This window comes from Larus michahellis, chromosome 7 (assembly GCF_964199755.1).
Source record: "Larus michahellis chromosome 7, bLarMic1.1, whole genome shotgun sequence".
NCBI lineage: Eukaryota > Metazoa > Chordata > Aves > Charadriiformes > Laridae > Larus > Larus michahellis.
Genome location: NC_133902.1, coordinates 54,449,677 through 54,474,100, shown reverse-complemented (window position 1 = coordinate 54,474,100; position 24,424 = coordinate 54,449,677). Strand labels below are relative to the sequence as shown.

The following is a 24,424-nucleotide window of genomic DNA, read 5'->3' as shown; positions in this document are numbered from 1 at the left end:
TAAACATGTGCGGAGTGTGTGGCTGCCGAAACCGCTATTGTGCCAATGAATGGAATGAATAATAGCGATGAATAATAGCAAAACAATCGCAGGAAAAATTGCCTCGTCACCCTGCATGCATTAGGAACTAAATCACACCCAGGACACACGCGTGAATCTGGCGTTTGGCAGCGCTAAGCTGCCTTCGGTCGGAGTCCCCTTATCTTTCTGCCAGTCTGTGCTGCATCCTGGATGCACTGACAATAAGTTAGTGGTGACACTTTCCCCAACGCTATATCATCCACATACAGAATTAAATTGAAGGAGTGGGGGGAATTGTGGCCAAAACTCAGCATTTGCCATGGGAGCAGTCTGGAAAATGTGCGGCTCGCAAATTGTAATTAGCCTGTGTGGCAGTCGAGGCATGGAAACAGCTCCAGCTCTCAAAGGGGTAAACCATGGAAATCAAATTTCCATCTGAATAGAGCCCAGTGGGTTCTAAAATCAAAACATGTGAGTTTGTCTTTGCTACCGCTATTTAGGAAAGCTACATTTTCAAGTGTATGTTCAACTGAGATTAGGAGGTAGGAAAGAACCTTTTCATTTAGTTTCACTTTTTCATTCTGAGGGATGAGAGCAAAATAGACCAATCAATAACAATAATTATAATTTTCTTTTTATTGATTGTTCAGAAGTCCTTAAAGGCATCATCATTAACTTAAAGATAACTTGAGGAAATTTATGAGGTTTTTAATTCTCTTCTGACACAGCAATTGTAAGTGATTTCTATATTCAGATGCTCAGCCTTCCTGGCTCCAAAGCCAAATCAGAATTAGCGAGGATGAGGCTTGGTAAAATTTAATAGAGTCATTGACACAATTTGGCTTTGTTGCTTTTTCTCACTGGCGCGTTCAATAGACGAGTCTATATTTCGCAAAGCAGGAGAATTACAGACTTCGCCTGCCCTGTCCACCTGCCCTTTGCTTCTTATCCGTGTGATCATGTGTCGTCCCTCTTGTGCCCACCACGCTATTCGTGAGCAATTTTCCCACGGACAAAAGATGGCAGATAGCGAGTCCTGGAGACCAAAACATTTTAAAGGACAACACTTCAGCTGGAAATTTCTTGGCTCATCCAGGTCAGTTGGCCACGCCTGCATTGTTGTCACGGAAAATAAATAATTGGTTCCTTCATCCTCTTGATTTATGAAACATTGAAAAAAGTGCTTTTCGGCACATCGCCTGTGACAATGCTTCAAACTGCCCAGAAGTTCCTCAGACTTTGCTCATGCTTCTTGCAGGGACCTCTTGCTGTCACCTGCTTTGTCAGCCCTCTCTTGACACCTCTTATGGCCCTTTGCAAAATGCACGGCTGCCTCTGTCCGCGTACTTCCCTGCGAGCTGTACGTAGTGCATTATTCTGCAAGGCATTCAGGGGAAACACAGACTAGCAGGGGCGTTTCATATAATCAATTCCTCCTTCCTAAACCACAAGTTAAAAATAGAAATGCAAGCCAAGATAAGAGATACTAGCATGAATAAATAATCATTTTCTCTGGAACCGAATGTTGGCCCTTGGCTCGTCAATAGTATATCGCTTTAGTTCATAGAAGACCAGGATGATAAGTGGCCTTGTTCCCAGGCAAATGAAACTCAGATGCATCATACAGACTACATCTTGAGATTGTGGGAAGATTTTTTTCAACTACACTTTCTCTCAGGGCCCCGTGCTGTCGCCTTTGTGCAGAAAAAAAGAATTCCCTAAGAATTAAGCAATAAACTCACTAATCCTGTCTGATGGGAGCAATCTCTAGTAAGAGTTGCAGTGACGTATACTGTAAGTACAGAATATCAAGGGTGGCATCCGTGGGACTGATGGGAGAAGGAAAGGGATCTCTTCACACATCGCTGCCTCTGTCATTGGTGCTCGGGCCACACTCGGGCACTGCAGGAGGATGTATTGCAGGATACATTTTGTTTCCAACATAGCAGATCCCTAGAGTTGAACAATTTAAAGCCCGCCTTGAAAGAAGAGTGCTTACTCTGTAGGACAGACGTGTGAAAAACTCTCTAATTGCATGCTGAGTTCCCTGGGTTACCAGAAGATGCCTTATTTTCAAAACAGTGTAATATCTAAGGGGAAACGTTAAGCAGCAGACTCCTAGAAAACTATGTTCCTGCTTGGCCTGATTTTTCTTCTTTTTAATTCTGTCTGTTATTCAGTACAAATAATATGTGTGAAAAATATCTTATTCTTTTCAGTGGGTGCTCAGCCTCTTCCTGGGTCAAATTTTCTATAATTACACACATTTTGCACAATGGTTCATTTATCTCTATCAATTTTGTCTTATGAACGCATTATGACTTGTTCAAGACCTGGCCATTATGAGTATGTGGTGTTTATACAATGTGCTTCCTTATCGTTTCAGTTCAGTCGGAGGTTCTGCTGCTTCTGAATTATCTGAAAATAGCTTTGTTTATTAGCTCTCAAGGTTTTTTATAAAATTATTATATTTTACCTGCCAGAGGAGCATGCACAGTTCAAGCATTTTCATGTAGTGATCGCTTTCACATTCACAAAAAAATTCTGCCTCTGAATATTATTAGGAATAAAATTTTTGTCATCAGCATGCAGAATAATTGCATTAAAATCTTAGCAAATATTGGTGAAATAAGGCAGCAACTTTCATCTGTAATAAACTGTCAGATGTTTCTTAGCTATAAATGCCTTATCTAGTAATAATTACTGTTCATCTGGAACTTGCATCACCCAAAAGAGATTCTTTAAATGTTGTCAGATCAGAGCCTTCTACTGTTATTTTGAACCACAACCATTAAGAGCTTGGAAAGAATTTCCCTTTCCCAAGATCTGCCTTCCTTTTCTACCCTCTCTTTCAATATATGGTAAATCATAATAGGGGAAATGGATGGCACCGACGCACTGAAAGCTTCAGAAGCTTTCACCTGAGCTTTGCTGCATCAGTGAAATACAGCCACCGGGCATGGAAGTGGCTGGTGATGAAAAGCTTTCCTTCCGTCTCTAAAACAGAAAGAGAAGAAAGCGATCTCATCCTTTGTCTGCAACTAATTTGGAGTTACGGCTTAACAGCCTAGGCATTTTGGACTGATTTTTCCAAATGAAAATCTTTCATAATTTTCCCATGAAGAGAAATCCAAGCACTCTGGAAAATGTTTTGTTCCACTATGGATTGGAAGAAACAAAAAGCGGAAAGCTGAACATCTGCCAGGGAGGAACTTGAAAAATTTACTGTGTATCGTACTGATGTCAAAGATACGAATATTCTCATAGATAATTTGGAATATAGAGATGTATAGACATTCATATACCTTACATATGCACCTATGTGTGCGTATTTTCAAATGTCATACTTCAAAAGCTCCCCAGTACCTCCTCTCTCTGCCTTTGAGCGAAGCCATGTGAAAGCCGGTGGGCAGCCCCGCTCCCCCAGCCCCGGGGCTCGCTGCGGTTTTGGGGGAAGCTCCAGCTGGGCTCCCACGATGTGGGGGACGACGGCGAGAAAGAAACCTGCATCTGGGAATATCTCTTTCCTGGACACAGAACAATCACAGCACATCACCAACGTGCTGTTGGTTGGTATTACCGGGATCGGTCGCCGGGTTTTCATTCACCCTCCACATAAAAATTAGTTTGCGATCTGCCAGCTATTTCCCAGAGCTTTAGAATGCCCTTTAAATATATTGTGTGGCTGGCACCGCTTTGCCCCAAACAAACATGCACCGTGGGCTTGTGGACTATATTTCTTTCAGGTTTTTCTAGCTGCCATCACCTATTGATATTATTTGATTTGCAGCCGCTATTCAAAGCAAACAAACAAAATCTCACAGCTTCTTAAACCTTCCTCCATGTAAGCCACTGATATTTACTGGGAGCAAGAGCGACAGGTAACTCTGTCACACCCACACTCCCCTGCCTTTAGAAATAAAACCAAATTTTTAGCCAGTTATTTCCTTTCAAGTTTTCAGCCTGCCGCTCCAATTTTCCTGGCGTCCCTCCCTGACATGTCTAGTGCTTCCACTCATGGCCGTGAGCATCAGCTGGGATGGATGGACCCTTAACAAATGTCTGGTGGTCCCCACAGCAACATCTTTTCCACCAGGGCCACTGCCCAAGAAATGCACGGGTGGCTCAGCCGCTTGCAGACCATCCAGCTACCAACCTGCTTGAAATAAGCTCCAGCCAGGGGATGTTTAAGTTGTGAAATGTGTGGGCTTGTGCTGGTGACATCCCAGAGTAAAGTCCCAAAAACACCATTCCAGACTCTTGTTTGGCTGGTCCCTGGCATAGCCTTGTGGAGCCTCTGTCCCCCCCAATACAATATTGAGCAACCCATCAAGAATGACTTCGGGGCTGCTGTCCCCAGGATCTACGTCTTCCTCCAGTCATGGCCACATCAACGTTCCCTTTACTGGAGTGCCAAACCCCAGGTCCACAACAGTATTTCAGCATGAAACACCAGTTCAGATATCCACTTTCTGCTCATTGTCCATCAGATATCTCTGGATGCTTCTGCCTTCTGCAGGAGGCTCTCCTCTTCCCAGTGAGTCCAAGGCTGCCTCTCATTTCATCTGCACATAACAACTTCTCACACATTAACGTCAGGTGAATCTCGACCTCCAGGCTTTCCTTATGGCTTCAATGGAGACAGATTTTCCCCACACGACTTGCTTTATCATGCCACCAGAGTTATTCAAATGTCGTTTTCACTGAGCCGCGGCAACAAGTATTATTATTTGTTTGCTTTCTGTGTCAAAAAGGAGCTGCTTAGTGTCTCTTTGCAGCAAGTTACTGATACAAAATTGTTGGGTTTTAAAAAAAAAAAGATGCTTAAAGTCTCATGAAGCAAAAAAATCCTTATGTCTTGGCAAGAACTCCTTGCCTCTACTGAGGGTGATGGTGTTTCAAGAAGTTCTTTGTAGGAGACTAAAGCATTGGCTACTGCACAACATTTAACTCTCACAGTGCTCTGGACCGAGAGCAGCAAAAGCTCAATGCACGGTTTAATTTCTCCCTGAATGGTCGTAATGATGACGAGCATCCAGCTCCCTGAAAAGCCAGCATTTTTTTCATAAGCCGTTTTAATGCAATTATAGGAATAAAGCTGGGTGATTAAATTAAATGTATAGGTTTCTCATATGTAAAGAAATAAATATTTCCTTTTAAAGGCAACGTAGCCTGCACACCAGAGAGTAGCAGCAACTCTGTACAAGACATGGTCGTGGACTTTTACGTTCCCCCCAATAGGGGGAACAATTGTGATATTGAGCACTTCATCATTGTACACAAGCTTGACATCCGCATCTGACTTTGTCATGAATTAAAAATGAAGAGGAAGGTTTCATCTGATTAGAGTGTAGCTGCAGCCACCATCAGGTACAGGCGGGCATCCCTCAGGTGAACAACCAACAGAGCTCAACTGTATCTTCTTAGGTCTTTTTTTCAATAACATTTTCATAACATAGTCTGACTACAGCGATGCCTTTCTTTCTTTCTGTGGGAAAGGTGGTAGTAATTAACTTGTACTACGGCCTGCAATTTACATGTTAAAGTTTACAATGATTCTGTCACAAGGCCATAATAAGCACCATTTTACAAGGGAAACTGTATAACCGAGGGATTGTTTTGCTCATGGCCTGCTGCAAAACCCGGGCGAGCTTTTGCTCCCTCTCCCTCCTGCTCCGTGCCGGCCATCGACTCCGCTGTGGTTCCGTCTGATCTGCATCAGGCTGAGAACAAAATCCGTCAGTCTGGCTCCAGGGGAGCTGACAGCAGATCAATTTGCCGTGCTGCCTCCCAGATGACAGCCTGCCGGCAGAACTAAACCCCGTCACAGGTACATAAACATATTCCGACGTTTCATACAGAATAAAATACACCTCTAGAAGTGGTGGCCGCTTGAGCCAGGGTTTCATATATATGCTCTTTCGGGGGTGAACACATGGCTTTTTGTCCCAAATACTGCTAAATTTAATGGGTGAACGCCCCTCTCCCTACTGACCTTACGTGTCTCCTCCATGTGCTCCCCCAAGTCTCTGCCCACCCTTTGCAAGCCCCATCCCCAGCGCTCAGCTTCTCTAACGTTAATATGCGAAACAGCATTTTCTAAACTACTGCAAACAAAACTATGCAAAGGATGAAAAATAATTAGCCGTGTCTCAGTGCCTAACATATTTGCATTGTTTAGACAGAGTAGTTAATCATTGGTAAGACCACAACATGTTGTGTGAATTTGGGTTATAACTAATACATATCGAGCAGAAGGTTATTAATTACATTTAAAGGGAGTATTTGATATTATTATTATTGAGAAAGTGAATGCAATTAATTATATTACAATGCTCTTGCAGGATTTCTGTTGCAATACTGTGCGAAGAATCATTTGCTTTTAGACTCTTTTGTTCATAAAGGGGGGAGTTAGGGCAAGCAGAAGACACCACGAGCCAAAGTCCTCTTCCCATTGACACTCCTGAAGCACTGAGTGACATTGAAGCAATCAGCCAGGGTCTGCATTTTTGATGTGTTTTAAATACAGGGTAAACTTTTTATTTGCTTAAAACAGTTGGTCTGCTGAAATGTCACTTATTCCCTTGGGTCGGGAATTGGCAAAGGACTGTCTCCACGTGGTCCCCACCGCTGGGCCCAAATCCCCAGAAAGGACATCTGAGGGAGGGAATCAGCTCCCAGATTTAATTGGAGGTGCGGTATTTCCAAATGTTCCGTCTCTAAAATGGCTCTTACCTGGAGAAAAGAAAAGCTTAGGGCACTCCTTTTTTATTTAAAAAGGCAATTGTATTAATTCAGCTGAGTTTTGCATTGGAATCGCACTAGTGCTTTGACAGTTTAGTTCCCTGAAAATTGCAATAAAGGCTCTGTTACGCTACATTTTGTGCCCATTTGTCTTGTATACCATTGCCTTGCCTTTGGCACAATAAAAATAATCTTTAAAAATAGTACCATAAGTGGATTGACTTTGACCTTCTGAGTATCTTGTCAATAAAATAAAAATGATAAATCTGTTTCAGAGTGCCACGGGCATAATATTAAAGCAGAGTTATAATCTGAAAAGTGACATTTGAGAAATGACATTATGGGGAGGGGTCTTATTCTCTGTCAACGGTGTCCCATAAATAAGCTCTATTTACAGCGCAAAGAGGTGATTTTGCCAACTGCCAGGCTCACTCCTGAAGCCAGGTTGTGCGATTCCTGCGATGTGCTCGCTGCCTCTTACATCATCATTAGCAATTAAAGATTACTGCAGCAAGAAATTAGCTGAGCCTTCTGTTGCTGGTACCTACAGCAGAGCAACTCCAGCTTGGTCCCCTCCTGTGACCCACTCCGCAGTGCCAACACAGTGAAAACGGACTTTGCCTCATAGAAGAAAAGGCCAAGATAACCGAGAAAAGGCCCTTTTTTCTACATGATCGTTTTTTTGAAAATAAAAAACTTCTAAAAGAATCACTGCGAGGCTTCTCTTTATTCGGGGATAAGAAAATACTGAACATTCCGTAAAAAATCGAGAGACGCATGAAAATAAACAGGGCATGCGTGTAAACAAACATACGTCGAAGGGCAGGGGCTCTGACTCAAACTTCGTGATGCATGCCCAGAAGCTCTGATGTATTTGGCTTCACGGGTACGTGCTCTCAGGCGTCTGACCTGCGGCTGGAATATTTGCAAGCCTAACTTGAGCTTGTTTCTAAAAACCGTGTTTCGTTGTTTTTTCAGCGTTTTTTTTTTCCTCTTTTTAACATTTCTTGTTCTCATTATTGTAAATATGTATTTAAGAGTATGAGAAGTACACTTTATACTTGAGTATCAACTTACATCATGATTAAAATGCTCGTGCATATAGTAAACTAAATTTAAAACCCCACATATTTTCAAAGGTCATGAGGCTTTAGAACCTCAAAACGTTACTTGATTGCTGAGGAGGAGAAATTCAGATGTCAATCCCTAAAGCTAGACTGAGACCATATTAAAGGGCTAAGGCTTCTGGGTTTGATTCAGATATGATGAATATCTAGATAACTAAAATCGTTATGTTACCAAGCTTCCAATTTTATGTATTTAATACGAAATTTGATCCTTTCCCAGTGTTTGCCTTGAAAATTAGCCCAATCCTAAACTGAATCTCAATATAAGAGGATGTATCCCCCTTTAAGCAGTTGTTAAGAGTATCCAATTGAATTAAATCGAATTAATTTATTTAATCCTTGTCCTTTTTTACCCTTTCCAGCTCCTGAGTGCTCGCCGGAGGGACACCGCATCCTCCGCAATCCCTACCGCAGCACCAGGTTTGACTCACTGGAGCTGCAGCGAACGGCGATTCAGGACCTGGTTTGTGACCACTCCTTGCCACCAGCATGGTACCGTTTCATGATTGGCAACAGGCCCGCGGAAATGCCGACGAGATGTGTCGAAGTCAGTAAAACTTAAGTTCTAACCCTGGTGAACTTGAATAAATCCTTTGGTGTGATTTTCCTTTCCAGTCACCTCTATATTCTCAGAGCCAATAGACTGCAATGGGGATAGGTGAGTGGTAATGGGAAAACCACTTTTCCAATAATAATAACAACAATAACAACAACAACAACGACAATTTCATATCCCAGGGCAGTAGTCAGAGACCAGGATCCCTATGGACTGGGCATTATTCAAACATAAAACAAGGTGTTTTCAAACTCAAAAGAGAGATCCTTAGTAATCTACATATGTGTCCGTAAGTTGTACTTTTTTCGAGCAATTCTATTGCTTTAAGAATGGATTCTGGAACCTGAGTCTTTCCCCCTATAATTTATCGTGAATTAGGAATACATCCTTACTATGAAATCAGAGGGGGAAAATCAGAAAAATGAATCTGAAAAGAGATTGATTAGTGATACAGAAGGAAAAGCTAATTTTGAGTCTTTTTCCGCTATTACCATTTCTTGTTTTATTTAGTTTCGTAAGTATGCTAATGGCTTTCTAAAGCAAAAAAAGCTCCAGCACATAAGACTACAATCCAAAAAATACAAAATAATTATCTGTTTTTCAAAATAATTGTCTTTGGTTTTATGTGTATTTAATATGTATGACAATAACATTTAACTTGTAATCATTGCTGCCAGAGCAACTTGAGACCCTAACTAAAGCCATTGCCACCTCATATAGCCCAGCTGCAGGAGGTTAGAATAATTTCAAACACACTGTTAAACAAAAATACTCAGAAAATAATAAACTAATTACCATAAATGACATTAAAGATGACATATTCAACCTAGAGAGCCAGGAAGTTTAATATTAGGCGATGTTAGCCTAGCTGGAGAACCTTCTTGAAAACAGCAAATAACTTTTCCTATCTGTTCAAAATGGACCTGTGAACTTGTCACAATAGAAGTATATCTTAATAATCTAATTTAAAATGAAATGTTAAGAGATGATTGTTACTTCTGGGGGATTTCTAACTCTCTGCATGCAGAAACCATAAATCTAATTAACATGAACAAATTGGCATGATTATTATTGAAATATTCATTTCATGACAGGTCATCCTTGAATATCCCAATGCACTATGAAGTTTATTTTTACAGGTTACTTTGTAAATGTATATATATTCTACAAAGTTATTTAATTTGCCGTTGTATTTCAGCAATTTCGAGTACGTAGCAATGCTTGACTGTATGAGATTTCTTTCCAACAATACATGCTTTGTTTCTTTTAATCTTTTCTCTGGAGTTTTTTATTCAGGTTTGTAGAGCTATATTCATTAGTTTAGTTCCTTATCTTGTAACATTATTCTTGCCGTTGGTTTCTTCATTATCCTCTGAATGACAGTAAATCTCTGCTTCGCCATGCTGATGAAGGATTACATCTGTTAGATGTCACAACTGGAAGAATACGCTTCTTTTAGATCTTCACCTTCTAAATCTGCCTCTACGTTCTATCTCTTCCACTTAATTAAATCATTGTTTAATTTGGTTTTCCATTTAATTTGAGCAAAACCTCTGGAACAAAATAATTTAAATTAATAACTGCATAGCTTCCACTCCTTAATAAGCAGTTATTATTGGACATTCCACTCTGGCTGGAGTGAGCTGATTTTAATTAAACAAGTCAAAGACGAAATCCTGAACAGACAGAAGAGAAAAGAGACCAAAGAAAGCTTGACAGTACAGCTGGAGAGTTAAAAAGTACATTACTCCAGCACCTTGTAAAATATACGACTGGTGATATCCCGTTGATACTGGACGGATACAATCAGCTGCTTATCGATGGGTAAGATTAACTTCTTAGTTCAAAGTAATAGTAGGTAAGGGTTCTTGTCACCCAACTGAGCTCTGAAGGGGTTTAAACCACGGTGGAGATTCAGCGGTCCTGCCCAGCTGGGGACAGAATTGCATCAGGACAATGGCACGTGCTGGGTGGGCGTGAGGGAGGTGAGCGCCCGAGGTCCGGCTGCGGTGCCTGGGCAGGGGCAGCTGACTCCTTCAGGCACGATCTCCAAACTTGTCTTCTGAATCTGTCCCCCAAAACCCTCCACAATAAAAGTGTGGCCCTGTCTGAATACTGTTTCATAACCACAGAAAGTATTATATTCAACAGAGAGCAGAACCAAGTCACACGCAGAAGTTATGAGACCCTCAGTCTGCAACCATGTCACAGCTGGGAGGCAGGGCAGCTTTTGCAATGAAAAGCAAATAACAGCTCTTAAGCTGCTGCTTCTTGTCCACTAATTTAACAAACAAGTGAAAAACAAAGGGAAAAAAGACAGAAGAAAAACCCAAAAGCTTTTGTGTCAAAGAGAGTGAAAATGTGAATTGTATTCTTGAATTCTCCATCCCTTGGATCCAACTACTGCCCATAAACTTATTCCTCCAGTGGCAAAATGCTTTTGATTGAAACTGCTTTCCAATTTAGGCTTTGCCTGCTGAATTTCTCTGGGGGGTAACGAATGATCCTGACCTTCCTCCCTCTATTTCTTCCTCGCTTCTCCCCCTGTGCTCCCAAAGGAGGCCCAGCAATTACCAGATCCTGGGCGTGCACTCTTGGCCACAGCCACTTCCCCATCCAACAACAAATCCTAGTAGAAAAGCAACACAACCTTGCAAATTTTGTATCCCCAGGTATTGAGGCTGCTGCCTACAGATCACAAACAATAGTTTGTTCTTCAAGAGCTGCCAAATCCACCGTGAAAGGCAAAAACACTAAAGGAAGAAAGCACAGGGAAGCTTTTACTAAAATTAAGGCACGGTACTAAGAGCAAGAAACAGTGCACAGACGTTGCCAGACCTAGTAGTAAAATGACCTTCAGAGTAAGAACAACAGTGACATACAAGTTAAAGCTCAGCAGAAAAGCTATTAAAAATACAGAGAAGCATTTAACAGTCAATATAGGAAAAACATACATCAGTTACAGAAATAACTATTATTTTAATTCAGGCTTCTGAATTATAATAATATAGGGTATACACATACATCTGTATATATGTACCTATGGGCAAGCCCCAGGAAAGGAATGAATACTGGAAAGAAATGAGAGAAAACACAACCTGCTGATGTTATTGACGTTCTTCTCTACAGCCAGATAAAAGATCAATCTGTGGATTACAGAGGAGCAGCGCGTGCTGCTAACTGCAATGCAAATCCAAACGCCGTGCCACGCGAACGACAGGCCGGCCTTGCAGCGCTGGCTCACAGCTCGTGGTGAAGCCAAAGATACGGCTGGAAACGTACTTCTTCCCCTCATTTACATGGGGTAAAAAAGCAGAGGTTATACTCCACAACCTTAAGCAAAAAGAACAATTCAGAATTTGGTTATGCAAATAGTAATTGGTTCTGGAGCCAGCAGTAATACTCACGATACCGCACGCACGAGTTGAATTCATTACTTCTCAAAGCAATGCTAATATTTCCAGCTTTAAGTAGTCAATTGCAAACAGCAAATGATAAGCAAAAAATAAAGGTATTAAAAGCAGAATCACTACTAGGACAACCGTCACTATCAAACACTTGTCCTCTGAAGCAGAGGATTCGTGGTACCATATTCCTTGAGCAGAGAGATAAACACAGATGTTACCGCACTGACCACAAAAATCACTGTGCACCCACTGCCGAGGTGAGACACTGGTCTCACCGGTCCCCAGATCTTCTGAAATGTCAAGCACCTTGTCGGCCAGCAGTCCTCCCGCAACACCCATCAATACAGGTGGCCCAGATGTATGGTGCAGCATTTATACATGTAGGCATACAAAAACGTGCATACTACCTGGACTGATAGGCACGCACCAGGTGCGTACAGAGATACACGCAAACACACGTAGTGCAAACACACCGCATCCCATCAGCTCAAGTTCAGCCTCTCAGGGCAGCCACTGCTTCACTTTTGCTTTCCTCCCAGTCTTAAGCACCCTCACTTGGGCTCACTTTATTTTCTGCAATCCTGTTGGCATGCACGGCAGGAGCCACGTCCCACAGCAGAGGTCCCCCTGCCCCAGGTACCAACAGCACGGCTTGTATGAGACTTTAAAGGGATTTCTGCCTCACGAGCCAGTCCGGTCATTGTCATTTTTTAGCATCCATAATCCCACAGCAAGGATTCCTACAGGTTAGTTACGGATATAACACTCCGTTTCAGAAATGCCCAGTAATAATACCTGCCTGTGACGGTGTATCAAGATTACTTCCAATATCCTTCTTCAGAAATTTCATTCTCTAAACGAGCAAAACCATCTCCAAATTTGTATGTAAATGTGGCAGAAAAAGGACATGTTATGCAGTCAGGGCTGATGTTTTCTCAACAGCTGCATTTTTAACAATATAAATTTACTTTTCTATATATACTAGGCTCAAACGTAGGCTTAAATGCTAATCTTTGGTGTATAAAACAAGGTCATGTTAAAGCATGTCAAGTCTAACCTGCCTATAATGCTTAATATTGTAGCCCCTGGAGAAGTTTACTTTTTCCCATACTCAATTTAATTTCCTCCTCTACTTAACCTGTTGTAGAATGTTTTATACTCACAATCAAAATGCAATATCTCAACTGCATACTATTAATCTTTTATTTTGATTCCATTTTTATTTTGCTCTGAATACAGTCCTACTTTGATTTGCAATTGTTTTACGAACTTAAAAGCAAGTGACACTTTCAAGGTATTATTTCATGTTTTCATCTGTAATTCTGTTTCTCACATGCGTACGTGAATACTCCAAGATCATAATGGTAGGTATGAAGAGGTTTTGTTTTTCTTGTTTGTTTTTCAGGCATACAAAAAGACTTCTATAGAAATTACAATTACAGCCTCTATTGTTCAGAAGCATGTACTTAAAAAGAAACACAAGACAGGCACCGGTTTAATTGCTACTACAGATATTCCTGACGTGAACTGATTTCTGTGGAGTTCGGCCCCAGATTGAAATAAAAAATCTTATTTACTTTAACATACTACAAAGAAATTCAAAAACTAAGACAAAGTAAAGTTTTGAGCGGATAACAGATGCAAAATCACAGTGCTTTAACTGCCAACCAACAGTATACCAAAAAGCCTTCCATCTCCATCTAAGTAAAACAATGCATTTCTCACATATGGTGCTACTTATTTTTAACAGCATAATTTCAGTGCAATACCCAAGTGACAAGAACAATCAAGCTTGATTTCTTTGTGCAATTATAAAGAACCTTAGAGTGTTCAATCAATCAAACTAGTTGATTCTCCAAACCCCAACCAAATGGAAGGAGGCATCATTGGATTAAATGATAATGGTTTGTCCCATTGTTTTGGCAAACAGGGAGCAAATTTAATTTTTTTTTCATTTAGATTTTCTGAACTGAATTATTTAAAAGATTAGCTGGTGCCTAATTATCAATCAAAAATACTTAATGAATGCTTACCTGCCACATAGAGGTGTTGTGAAGATTAATTAGGTAAGGTTTATAAAATGCTTTGAAGATTAAAACCACCACTTAATTATAATTGGATAAAGTATGAAAGAAGCCTGGCAAGAGCCTAAAAACTCCCTTTTGTGTTAGATAAATTCTCCTTTGTGCAGGCTGTGTCACTGGATACCTAAGAGCAATGCACTGAATGACCTAAATTTCATAGAATCATGGAATGGTCAGAGTTGGAAAGGACCTTAAAGATCATCCAGTTCCAACCCCCTGCCCTGGGCAGGGACACCTCCCACTAGACCAGGTTGCTCCAAGCCCCGTCCAGCCTGGCCTTGAACACCTCCAGGGATGGGGCAGCCACAGCTTCTCTGGGCAACCTGTTCCAGTGTCTCACCACCCTCAGAGTGAGAAATTTCTTCCTAATATCTAATCTAAATCTCCCCTCTTCCAGTTTGAAGCCATTACCCCTCATCCTATCATTACATGCCCTTATAAAAAGTCCCACTCCAGCTTTCTTGTAGGCCCCTGTTAGATACTGGAAAGCCACTATAAGGTCTCCCCAGAGCCTTCTCTTCTCCAGAATGAACTTCCTGGATTGCTTGTGCCCTGCCGTGTTGTCCCTCCAACAGATTTTGGGGTAGTTGAAGTACCCCATGAGGACCAGGGCGTGTGAACACAAGGCCGCTGCTATCTGTCTATAGAGGGCCTCATCTGTTCTGTCATACTTATCAGGTGGCCTGTAGCAGACCCCCACTGTAACATCACCTGTCCCTCCTCTCCCTGACCCATAAGCTCTTGGTCGGCTCTTCATCCATCCCCTGGTGGAGCTCTGTACATTCCAGCTGGTCATTGATGTAGAGGACAACACCCCCTCCTCGTCTCCCCTGCCTGCCCTTCCGAAAGACCTTGTATCCTTCTATTCCAACACTCCTGTCATAGGAGCCATCCCACCATGTCTCCACGATGCCAATGAGGTCATAGCCCTGGAGGTGTGTGCACGTTTCTAACTCCTCTTGTTTGTTCCCCATGCTACGTGCGTTTGCATAGAGGCACTTAAGCTGGGTCCCTGTTGAAGCTGGCTTCGTGTCTGGAGTGGCTGCAATTCCTTTGTGCTGTTCTCCAGGTGGCCTTCCTTTGAGGTGTTTTACCCATATTTCCCCATTTACAACATATTTACTTCACTAACTTGCCATTACACTGGCCAGTTGCAAGTCCAAGTGAACGCATCAACTGAAACAATCAAATATTTGTGATCTCTGCTATGGAATGTTAGTCAGATGTCTGCTGCAGCTCACCACCCAGGACACCGCTTAAAGGCGTAAAAAGCAAACAGGATCTGAAGGGAGAAAGGCAGAGAGACTTTTTCTCTTTAGACCTACCAATATATTCCGAAATAAAAGGACGGGGCATGAGCACGCACATGTTTTCCAGTATCGCTGGTATTGTACCTTATTTTTCTTCCTGCTGCATAGCTTCCATTTCAAGTGAGAAAGACTGATATTTTGCACGCCACGGCACTAGTGCTGCGGCCGTGCAGTCGGCGTTCTGTAGTCAGCTGGAGAAGCCCAGCAAAGCCTGGTCTGATCCCCACCACTGGCTTCCCAGCAGCCAAGCTCCTGCCTACAAGAGACTTGCGGAGTTTGCTCTTCTGTGGCGGCAGCTGTATAATTCCTCTTCATTTTGGAAATACTGCTGAATTACGGTGTGAGATTCCCACAGATTTATGCTGTTCTTAGAGCAGCCATGTCTGTAGTTATTGCAGGTAAATGCTGTATCTTAAATGCCAATCATTTACTACCTCCCATTGGTTATTCTCCCAAATGACTGCTACAAAATGTAATGCTAATTATGCCACAGCTGGGACTTGAAAAATTTGGCACTTTGAAGTCTCTTCTCCCAGACTTTTTTTTTTTTTAAATATATTTTCTTTGTTTTTTGTTTTGTTTTTTTTCCTGTTCTTATCTGTACCGCTGGTTGAATCATGAATATACATTTGCCCTTGCCTTGCTGGATCTGTTTTCTAACTCACAGAGGCCTCATGCAGCAAATCCCGTTGGCTAGCGTGGGGCAACTTGCCTGACTCAGATGGACAGTGTGTAGCTCAAAGCAGGAAATAAATGCATGTACGTCATAAAGCTGCCAAGGAAACAGAAATAGTTGATTTGTACCGAAATTCTTCCTTGGCCAGCCTGGAACGCTGTATCAGTGTTTGTTACAATAACTTGCTTTCTCACAGTCTGACTTTTCCTGGGTGTGAAGTCAGTCAAAAGAGTTCATAGCTGCTTGCAATTTGTGCACATTATGTAATAAACTATTTTGCTCAAACGGTTTCGGTGCGAGATTCGCCAGAACAAACCCGTGGTGCAGCAGATCCCGGCGGGGGGTTATCAGAAGGCCCACGCACGATGCTGGCGGCTGACGTCAGCCCTGCTAATCCCTGCCGTCTCCAGCACTGAAATGGCTCACAGACTCGTGGCCAGGGTAGGTACAAAGAGGGAGAAAATCACCGTCCTCTTATTTCAGTGTTTTATTTTTTTTTCCACTGTGTGTTAAGCGGAGATGCAGACCCACCTTTATGTACATTTACTTCGCCTTTTTTTCATTTTATTTTACCTTTTTTATTTTGTCTTTTTTTCCCAGCCAGAATGCACTTGCATCTGTCTATTTATCTACGAGGCCCGTAGCGCAGCAGAGAGACGGGCGTCTCATTAATGAATTTATCTTTTCAGCACTGCTGCAAGGCAGGGAAGTACTGTTATCACCTCAGCCACATCTACCTCTGGTTTAGAGATAAGGAAGCGAGGTACAGAAAGAGTGAGTTGCCCAAGGTCAGGTAGCAGCCAGGGAAACTGAGGCGCCGTATGTGCTTGGCCAGGAGCAGTCCGGAGGCTGCACACCCAATGGAGAAGCGTTGACATGATGGGGCCAGCTACACCAATAAAGGCACAAGGGAATGGATGCAACGGCTCCATATGAGCAGCAAAAGGTCTTCTACAGAAAATTGTTAGAGTATTTCTTCAGCTTGTTCAGACGTTGGTGCAAATGTTCCTTGAGACACACGTATTTGCAGGAGATGGCGTCACCTCAAAGCAATGAATGTCACCTTTCAGCAACCGAATCTCAGTAAATGGTGGTAACAACCCTTTGCGGCAGGTGTTAGCAGCACTGGGAATGCTTCCCATGGCATGGGCCGAGGCCAATGGTGTGAGGTTCAACATGGCCAAGTGCAATTGGGTCACAACAACCCCATGCAGCACTTCAGGCATGGGGAAGAGTGGCTTCCTAGCAGAAAAGGACCTGCGGTTGTGGGTTGACAGACTGAATATGAGCCAGCAGTATGCCCAGTGGGCCAAGAAGGCCATCAGCATCCTGGCCCGTGTCAGGAACGGTGTGGTGAGTAGGACTAGGGCAGCGATCATTCCCCTGTACTTAGCACTGGCGAGGCCCCACCTCGAGTGCTGTGTCCAGTTTTGGGCCCCTCACTACAAGAAAGATATTGAGGTGCTGGAGTGGGTCCGGAGAAGAGCAATGAAGCTGGTGAGGGGTCTGGAGAACAAGCCTTATGAGAAGCAGCTGAGGGAGCTGGGGGTGTTCATCCTGGAGAAGAGGAGGCTGAGGGGGACCTTCTCACTCTCCACAACTGCCTGAAAGGAGGGTAGCAAGGTGGAGGTCAGTCTCTTCTCCCAAGTAACAGGAGATAAGACAAGAGGAAACAGCCTCAAGTTGCGCCGGGGAGGTTTAGGATAGATATTAAAGAAAATTTTTTCACAGAAAGAGCTGTTGAACATTGGAACAGGCTGCCCAGGGAAGTGGTGGAATCATCATCCCTGAAGGTATTCAAAAGACGTGTGGATGTGGTGCTAAGGGACATGGTTTAGTGGTGGTTTTGGCAGTGTTAGGTTAATGGTTGGACTCAATTATCTTGAAGGTCTCTTCCAACCCAGATGATTCTATGATTCATGAGCGGTGCCAGCATCCCTCCTTCTCAGGCAGCGAGCTCCGATGCCAGCCGTGGGTCAGCTCTGCAGGGAAGCACCTCAGGAGGGATGGGCAGGTTGTGTTGTGTCTCCTTACCAAAACGCTTTCCTTCAAGGCTCTCTGTGAGCTTGCACAAAGCCATTGAGCTCCAGCACTCCTTCATCTCTCCTGCTCCTCACCCTCCTATTCTAATTCTTCCCGGCTTGCGGCGTTCAAAACACCTGTGAGGTACACTCACAAATATCTGCATTTTAATGCAATTTGAAAAATAACGATTCAGTCCGGCAATCCTTACTCACACGTGCAGAGGCACTGAAGTCAGCAGTTATCTGGAGTGAGAGGAAATGAAGGCGCGAGTATCTCATCAAGAGGGTAACATGAGCATGAAGCAGAGACGGCAGAACTCCAGTCATTGCCATTCTCTCTGCGCCCATCCTCCTTCCTTTGCATACATCACTTCTTCTGTGGAGGATGTTTGCTCTACTCTTCTGTGTCATTACAAGCGTGTGCTCATAAACATGCTTTGGAAACACGTTACAGCACATCGGATCTGGCTCTCTGGGTCAGAAGTTCACCAGGATACAAGAAATACCTGACATCGGCATTTTGCCCAGCACAGAAAGCACCGGTGTCCCTTAAAGCAGTAAATAAATAAATAGAACAAATCTCTTAAAAAGTTACTCACAACATGGCTTTTAAATAAAGGAAGGGAAGGGATTCAGCTGAAATTCCACTTAAAAGCGTTTTCCCGCTGATCTCTTCTCCTTTGCGAGCACACTGCCAGCACCCTTCTCCTCCCCGGGCACCTGCTGCGCTGGGTGAGCTCCAGTGCTTTCCGCGCGGACACCAGGGACGCGGGCACAGAACGGGAGGGCAGGGTCAGCCCCTCTGCTCAGCTGCTGCCGCATCTCAGGGGGGGAAAAAAAGACTTTGGACAATTTTAATGGTGTCTCTCTGGAATCCTTGTTTTTAAGAAGCCTGACAATAACTAGCTCCAAATGGAAACCAGACCGTGTCATAGCAAATGCTTTTTTTTTTTTTTTTTCCCCCAAATATTCTTCTTTTACTGGGTGTGCGGCCCCCATGCTCCCGTCTCCGGTTTCTGGCTTGTATAGCTCCCAGGTAAAATTCAAACTACAGGAGGGCACTGGTGCGTGACTTGATAAATTTATCCTTTGACTTTCACCGCTTCCCCTGCTGTCACAAACAACTTTTGATCTTCAAAAGCGAAGCAGCAAACCCGGGCCAAGGGGAAAAAAATGTTGGGGTATTTTTTATCCAACATGATATACAGTCAAACGTATATCGCACCAGGAGGAACCGTGTCCCCGAAGTGGGACTATTAGAGATAGTTCACTATCGCCGGCTGAAGAAATGCAAAGCAACGGCAGCAGTCACGCTCTGCGGAATGTGACTGATATCTGAGAGTAAATTATTGTCAGCGTTTGGTAATAATTTTCAAACTTTAGCTGGAATATCTGTATGTTTTGCATATTGGCAAATTACAGGTAACAGTGCTGAATAGTGAGTTACCATTGTAATTGGCTGTGTATATTTTATTAGGCTCTGATTATAGCTAATCGCCTCACTGAGGAACTGAAATTAAAGATAGCTTTGGATAATCGTGTCCCTTTAGTCAGTGGAAAAAGCCTGGCAGGTACAGAGGGCAATTCAGGTGCCTGAACATCCATCTTCAAATTGGGAAAAGTAAATCTCGTGCATGCCGTCCCAGCCATGACTCAAAACGCCATAGTTCAAACCATTTTAGGACGAACCCCCGCTGCTTTGGGATTTCCTGTGTTCAGAGGATTCAAGGATTTAGTGGATGTTGTTAATAAATACAAGGCTGAGGGTAAAAAAAAAAAAAAAAGACAGAAAATTTGATCAAATCATGTATACCCTGCACATGTGTTTCGTATATCCTGCATTACGTTTTTCCCTTCAGGAATGAGGCCCATGTCCCAAAGAATTGTCCCATATGTGCTGGAGGGGTAGGACGGAAGCTGTCAGGACAACGGCAGCTGAAGCTGTAGCTGTTTTGGAGGAAGGTGCCGGGGCTCTGAGCATAGGGATGTCCTGCTTTGGGATGGTCCTAACTTCTTCTTGCCCCTCGTGCTCTATCAGTTTTTGCTTTCTTCTGCCATGGATGTAGCATGGATGGGAATGGCCAGCTGATGCGGCCCAAAGTGTGCTTCCCAGAGAAGGGATCTAGCCTGTTTACATGCTTTCATCTTTGTCATACAAACAAACCAAAAACAGAGGAAAATAGTTTTGAATCCAGTTATTGTGTTCTTTGAGCATTTTATCCGCGTAAAGTCACCTCACTAAACTGAGCAAGACATTTTCATCCCCACCTACGCAGCTTTTTCACTGACCCTCCAAGTTCACCGCACTCAAATTCTTGAGTTTTAGTGATTCTCCACGGAGTCCTACCGCATTTGCCGTAAATGGTTTCTTTTGTGTGCATCCTCAGATGAATAAATGTGGGACCCAAGCTCCGGTGTGGCTGTCGCTGAAGTCCGAATCCCTGCCGCTTCCTGGCGAGAGCAAGCGGCTCACGGCCTGTGCTACCTGGCAGGTCTTCTTTGGGGGCACCAAGGACTGCTGCTTGTTTCGGATACCCGTCGCCGTCAGGAACTGCGGCGAGTTCTTTGTGTATCTCCTGCAGCCTACTCAAGGATGCATGGGCTACTGCGTGGAAGGTGAGGATCAGTAAAGTATTTATCAATAAGATTGCCTGTGCCTCTCTGGCTGCGTGTTCAAAGGTCCTGGTATTACAATGCATATCTCGGTGACCTTGCGAGTCAAGCATCGCTCCCGGTAAGATGCGGACCGTGTGGAAAATAAATCAGCGGCGGTCCAAGGTGTTCCTGAGGAACAGCTATTATTACCAGGGCAAAATGTAATCTGGTGTGTATTACTGAAGTGTTCTTTGCTTGGTTACAGTTCACATATAACCTTTCCTCCTGTCTTTGGCTCCACTTTGGCTTGAAGTTGCACAGCTAGTGAGCGGAGGCATCTCCGTTTTATTGAGGCACTGTATCCAGGATACTGTATCTAAGGTCTGTTCTTATCTTCAGTAATCCAGTATCCCCCCCCCCCAAAAAAAGAAATAATTCTGAAACTACAGAAGGAGAAAAACCCCAAACTGATAACATCTTTTTCATGACATTTATATAATTACTCTCGTCAGAAATAATTTTCAGCCTACTACAAGAGATCTAACCTCTGTTCGGTAGCTAAGAAACAAAGGAATAGCAGAAAGCAATTGCTCACTCTGTTAAACCTTCTGAACTTCGGAGCATGTTCAGGTGCATATAGATTTAGTCAGAAAAGACAGCTCTTTCTCAAAAGGAAAAAAATTACCTTTAGACTTTCCTTTCAGCATTTTTGGGCAGAGACATGACACACTGAGAAACTAGGGTTATCACCTTTCAATCAGGCAAAATTCAAGCTTAAATAAATTTTAGAGAGAGACATATCTGTTTTCTTATCTTTATCAATATTTTAACATTCCCGCATGAAGAAGAGGCTCAAAGAAAGTGAGATTAATTCACTATGTGAAATAAAAAATATCCATTAAAATAAATGAAACTGCTCTTTCATTTCCATGATTCTTTCTCAGAAATGACTTTTTAACCGAATACCATCATTCTGCAGTTTAAGCTTGTCTTTTCTTAAACTATATGATTTCCACTACCTTTGCTTGAAGAATTTTTTACCTTTTAGGTGATTAGTTTTGTCCTTTCTGTTGATCCGTACTTGTTCGGTAATGGAAAGCTGCCTGCATTTTTCATAAAAGAAATCTTATCCCTTCCCATCTATCCCACACCAAGGACTTACTGCCTTTTTCTTACCACTGCTGTTGAAGCTTTCACCTTTTTCTTGGGCATTTCGGTGAGGTTTAGCTCTCTCAAAGTCTTTAACTTCTTGTCTTTAGGAGGGTTTTGCAGTATCATGTATTGGATGGAAAACACCTGAAGCTGAAGGTTTTTATTGGGGGTTGTTAACTCATGGTCTTAAATTCAGCTGTGAAGATTGCACCACAGGAGTCTTCATGTGGCCCTGGGGCTGGGTCCAGCTGGAGCCATCATGGCTTCTTGCCAGGGTCAATCCCTCAGCCCCATCCTTTAGAGGCTTGGGAACGGGACACCGGTCAGCACTTCTTAGCCGCAAAAGAAAATGGATTTAAAGCTTCATAGCTTGGCAGAAAGGACACGGCTGGGAAAAGCGGCGTACGTGCTCGCAATTCTGCTCGCATCCTCCCATGAGCTGATCACCTAGCTTTGTCCTTCTGCAATAATTTCCTGCAGAAAGTGATGACGTGAGCCACGGTTTGAGGCAGCTTCCCTTACAAACAAAAGAGAAAAGGATATAAACAGCTGGCCCTTATTCATATTTTATGTAACTTGTTTCTTTTTCTTAACTCTTGTTATTTGCCCTGGACAGCTGTTAACATATTGGTTCTTCATTCTGCTGTAACAGCCTCATACCTTATTCTCTTGGGCTCCCATAGTATTTTCTACGCTCCTCCAAAAAAGTTACTTAATTTATCTTTTCAAAGCATCTGCACCAGCTTCATGTTCCATTTGAGTTCAGGTCCCTGGAGATGAAAGAACATCACCCTGCAGTATTATACATCTTTTTGTTTCTACTTTCTAGGTGAGTTTAACAGGAAGAAAAGTTTCAGACTTCATTACTTGTTGAAGGCTATAGAAAGCAGGTTGTATTTTTAGAGCAGTGGCATTATTCTGGGCAGAGGGAGACTTTACTGAGCAGACTCAGCCTAGGTACGTCCCAGAACACCCTGGAAAGGATTTTCACAGTGTGGCAATATGGGCTGGGTGCTCTCTGAGAGTCAGTTTACCTCTGCAAAATAATTATTTCTCATATCTCTTCTGTACTTATTGCAAAACTTGGATCAAAAGGCTGTGCTTCAGGGGAATGCAAAGCTGATGGCCTTTGCCAGAGTAATTAATTTGTATTAATCCGAGTGCTTCATTTCAGTAACATTTCTCTTACTGCAAAATAAAAAAAACAAGCACAAAAAACAGGTCAAATATAACAACAGGTAGTCAGTACACAATTAGGGATTTTTACATTTAATATGAAATACATTTCCTTGCTTACATGGCTAATAATCAACTCACAAGAATATAAAAAGTAGCGCTACTCCCACGTTTAGTAATGTTGAAATCCTCTCGTTGGGTGAACGGCTGTAATATTAAAGTAATATTTTGTGCCACGTCCTCCTTTGGTTTCCTTCTTGCAGACAAACTCACAAGCCTGGCTTTGCAACCAGCGATAACTCCCGAGCTTGTGCACGGTCGCGTCCACCTCAAGTGCTCCTACAGCCGCCCCTCCGCGAAGCCCCCGCTGCAATACCTGGTGGTGTGGTCGCGCCTCTCCACCCCTGGCAAGAAAGAGCAGATTCAGCGCGACACCACCCCGCAGTCATTTTCCTACGTCGAGATGAACGGCAGAAATCTCGGATTGGGAGACACGGTAATGCCCCCCCGCCTCCAGCAAAAAAAGGTCAAACACTCAGGGGCGTCAAATCCTTTTCTTCAGTCTTCGTGGTGTTTTTATGAGTGCTGCTCCTCACTCGTTATACTTACAACTACTGCAGAAAGAAAAAAAAAAAAAACCACCAGACTAAAACTGTTTCACAGCAAGATTATTAAATAGCATTTACCAGATTCAGGACCTGTAACATTTCTTTGAATCGCAGCGAGTTCACAGAAGCTATCCGTTTTGCTATTTTCTAAAGGCAACTTGAATCCTTGCACTTACATTGCAGCTTGAATGCCATGAAGGTGGCATGAGTAGTAGGTACATGTGCCCGAGCTGATTTTTGCTTAGTATTTTTTGTCTCTTGCAGCAACAAGAATTTGCAGTAGAGGCAGGCTCGGCTATATGCACTCAGTAATTTTTGTACTCATGGACCAGAGACACAATAATATCTTTTCACAGAAAAAAAGGACGGTACATTTTAAAATAGAGGGAGGTTTATTTTATGGTCTTTTTCATGGTGTTCTGCCTCTCTGATTCCAAATTCTTGGTTCAATAGCATACTGAAAGATAGAGTTCATTACAAAACAATCTTTAAGAAGTATATTCGATGGCTTACATAGCAACACAGATCTAGTTTCAACAACAACAACAAAACAGAAACTGATACAAGATGTGAAAAAAATTGACTTGTGTATGAATTCATGGCCTTTCATGGTACAGAAACAAGACTTTTAAAGTTAAATTAGGTTCATAACTTTTATAGGCAGAGAGCCATTAGCGATGCTACAATGAGCTGAAAGAATAAACAGGGATAATGTCCTTGTGTTAAAAGTAGGTTGGAAATAGTCTTGGCATTTTGCAGCTCTTCTTTGAGATATTTAAGATATTTAAGAAATGTGAATTTTCAGTTCTTGAAAGGATGAGTCATTTATAACAGCAGCATAATCTAGATATTTTTTTCTCATTTCTCCTCGTAATTATGCCTCCTGAGTTCAGAGTCTGACTGATGCTGCCCTCGCTTATATTATAACACGAGGCAGACGATTC

The 24,424-nt window shown here is 42.7% G+C and overlaps 1 protein-coding gene across 1 annotated transcript in view; it reads left to right on the top strand.

Annotated features, from left to right (window-relative positions):
• LOC141746602 (von Willebrand factor D and EGF domain-containing protein-like) overlaps nucleotides 1-24,424 on the top strand; it is a 187,291-nt gene that overhangs the window by 29,981 nt on the left and 132,886 nt on the right. Inside the window, exons 2-4 of the mRNA XM_074595441.1 lie at nucleotides 8,255-8,439; nucleotides 20,337-20,565; nucleotides 23,136-23,368. Of these exons, the coding sequence (XP_074451542.1) occupies nucleotides 8,255-8,439; nucleotides 20,337-20,565; nucleotides 23,136-23,368 (647 nt within the window). The remainder of the gene's footprint in view (nucleotides 1-8,254; nucleotides 8,440-20,336; nucleotides 20,566-23,135; nucleotides 23,369-24,424) is intronic.